This window comes from Meriones unguiculatus, chromosome 1, assembly GCF_030254825.1.
Source record: "Meriones unguiculatus strain TT.TT164.6M chromosome 1, Bangor_MerUng_6.1, whole genome shotgun sequence".
In the NCBI taxonomy this organism is placed as follows: Eukaryota; Metazoa; Chordata; class Mammalia; order Rodentia; family Muridae; genus Meriones; species Meriones unguiculatus.
Genome location: NC_083349.1, coordinates 17,788,597 through 17,791,031, shown reverse-complemented (window position 1 = coordinate 17,791,031; position 2,435 = coordinate 17,788,597). Strand labels below are relative to the sequence as shown.

Here is a 2,435-nt window from a genome sequence, read left to right as displayed (position 1 = left end):
TTAAAACTATCTAAAGCATTCAAAAGAGTAAAAATCTGGTATTATCTGGCAAACAGTATGATGTCCCATGGATGAACTTTAAAGAGTTAGCCAAGGCTGTAACTTAGTGTGTGTTTCCCTGAGTCAGGAGATTCACAAATGGTCTTGAGTTACTCTTTTAGATTGTCACCCACTGCTTCCAAACTTCTCCAAGCTCAAAGTCATCAATGCGGAAATAAGAGTTTTTTAAAGGATGCTTTGAACTCCTTGTTTCTCAGGGTATAGATGAGGGGGTTCAGAGAAGGGGTCACAGAGGTGTACAGAACGGCAATGGCCTTGTCCAGGAGTCCAGCAGTCCCCAGAGCTGGCCGGATATACGTATATAGGACGGTGGAATAATAAAGGGTGACCACAACCAGGTGGGCAGAGCAGGTGGAGAAGGCACGGTTCTTGCCTTCAGCTGAGCGGATGCGCAGGATGCTGGCAATGATGAAGCCATAGGATGCCATGGTCAACAGAAAGTTCAGGCCAGTCAGGAACATGTCTGCAATGACTGTCATGATGTCGTTGATGAATGTGGGGCTGCAGGACAGCATGAGCACAGAAGGGATCTCACAGAAGAAGTGTGTGATGAGATTGGGGCCACAGAAGGCCAGTGGCAACACCAGACAGGTGAGCACCAAGGAGTTGAGAGCTCCAGTGAACCACACAAAGGTTGCAAGGGCCGCACAGACCATGCCACTCATGAGGGTACCATAGTGCAATGGCCGGCAGATTGCAAGGTAGCGGTCATAGGCCATGGCAGAGAAAAGCATAAGCTCAGAGCCCAGGACCCAGGAGAAGACGAACATTTGTGTGAGGCATCCCCCATAAGAGATGGTGTTCTCTGCCACCAGGCTCTGCAGGACCTTGGGCAAGACAGTCACGGTGCAGATCACATCCATCAGGGCCAGGTTGACTAGGAAGAAGTACATGGGAGTGTGGAGGTTGGAGCTGCTGTGGATGGTCATGATGATCAGCCCATTGCCAGCTATGGCCACCACGAACAAGGCAAAGAAGAGGCAGAAGAGGGCATCCTGGATCCAGGGATCATCCACAAAGCGTTGCAGGATGAACATGGTCACAACCGACTGGTTCCCAGGAGCCATGGGAAGCAACGCTAGGCTCAGGATGGGAATTGTAGCTTGGGACTCTAGCAAAAGATGTAAGGAGTTTTAATCTGATTAGGAGGAAATCATTTCAAAACTCAGGCAACAGTCAAGGCTGTGTAATGAGGCACCTATTCTGGTAAAAAAAAAAAAAAAAGAATGGTTTAGTTTTATTCTTGTGGCTCACAGGATAAAGGAAAGAGCAGGTCACAGACACACTCCACACTCTGTGAACATGGGTGGACCCTGAAGTGGGGTTTCTGAGAAAATTGTTCCATACAAGCTGCACCTTATAACGGAGGGGGAGATCGCCATGCTCATGTGAGTCAACCAGGACGTAGTTACTGGGGACTGGTGTGTGGATGCTGAGGAGACATGAGTAATCTCCAAGTGATCAAGGAGGGGTGAGGGGGAGTGGGAAGGGTTTACTCTGGTGCTGGATTACAGGGAATAACACACAAAAAGTTAATTGAATGTCTCTCTGGAGACAGGACCAAGTGTGGTCTTTGTGACAATGTGTCTTCTCATCCAGGTGAGAGCAATGAACCCAGAATTATATCTTTTTTAAAAATTTATATTAGTTTATTTACTTTACATCCAATGGGTACCCTCTCCCTCTCCTCCTCTTTGTTCTTCCCCTTCCCCTCTTTCCCCTCTCCTTCTTTTCCCAAGAAAAGGGAGCCCCTCCCCCATATTAACCCTCCCCAGCACATCAAGCACATCAGAACTGCACATATCTTTATCTTCTGAGGCCAGGCCAGGCAGCCCTACCAGGAGGAAGTGATCCAAAACCAGGCAATAATGTCCATGTTAAAAACAGCCCTCCTCCACTTGCCATTTGAAGACAAGGGAACTGGAAAGGAGATGGAATGGGGAGGGAAAAAAGGGTAGGGATCAGATGTGGAGAGAATGGTGGTAGAAAGTGAGACGGGATGGGCTGGGGACGGGAAGAGAAACTGGGGAGACTCTCTGGTTCAATCTGGAGGTCTGCTACAGGATAGGCGCCTGGGAGAATATGGGTGTGACTCTAGCTGGAACTCCTACCAGGGGGCAGGGGAGGCATGAAGACTGAAGTGACAGCCTGCTAGCAGGGCAGGACTAGTGGAAGGAGGGGATCAACCACCCACCGACAAAACTTGTGAGCCAAAAATTACCCTGCCTACAAGAAGTGTAGGGATAACGAGGAAACAAAGATAGAAGGAAAGTCCAAAGAATAATTGGCTCAACTTGAGGCCCACCCCATGGTATAGAGCCAGCCCCTGACACTAATAATGATACTCTGCTATGCTTGCAGACAGGAGCCTAACT

General features: G+C 48.7%; 1 protein-coding gene across 1 annotated transcript; it reads right to left on the bottom strand.

Annotated features, from left to right (window-relative positions):
* Window positions 1-203: 203 nt before the first annotated feature.
* On the bottom strand, window positions 204-1,127 carry LOC110544517 (olfactory receptor 13A1-like). Its single transcript, XM_021630465.2, has one exon. The coding sequence runs from the start codon at window positions 1,125-1,127 to the stop codon at window positions 204-206; it is 924 nt and encodes a 307-aa protein (XP_021486140.2).
* Window positions 1,128-2,435: the final 1,308 nt, after the last annotated feature.

Bases quoted from the DNA above. Each gene is read 5' to 3' on its own strand.
- LOC110544517 (XM_021630465.2), bottom strand. From the start codon at position 1,127: ATGGCTCCTGGGAACCAGTCGGTTGTGACCATGTTCATCCTGCAACGC.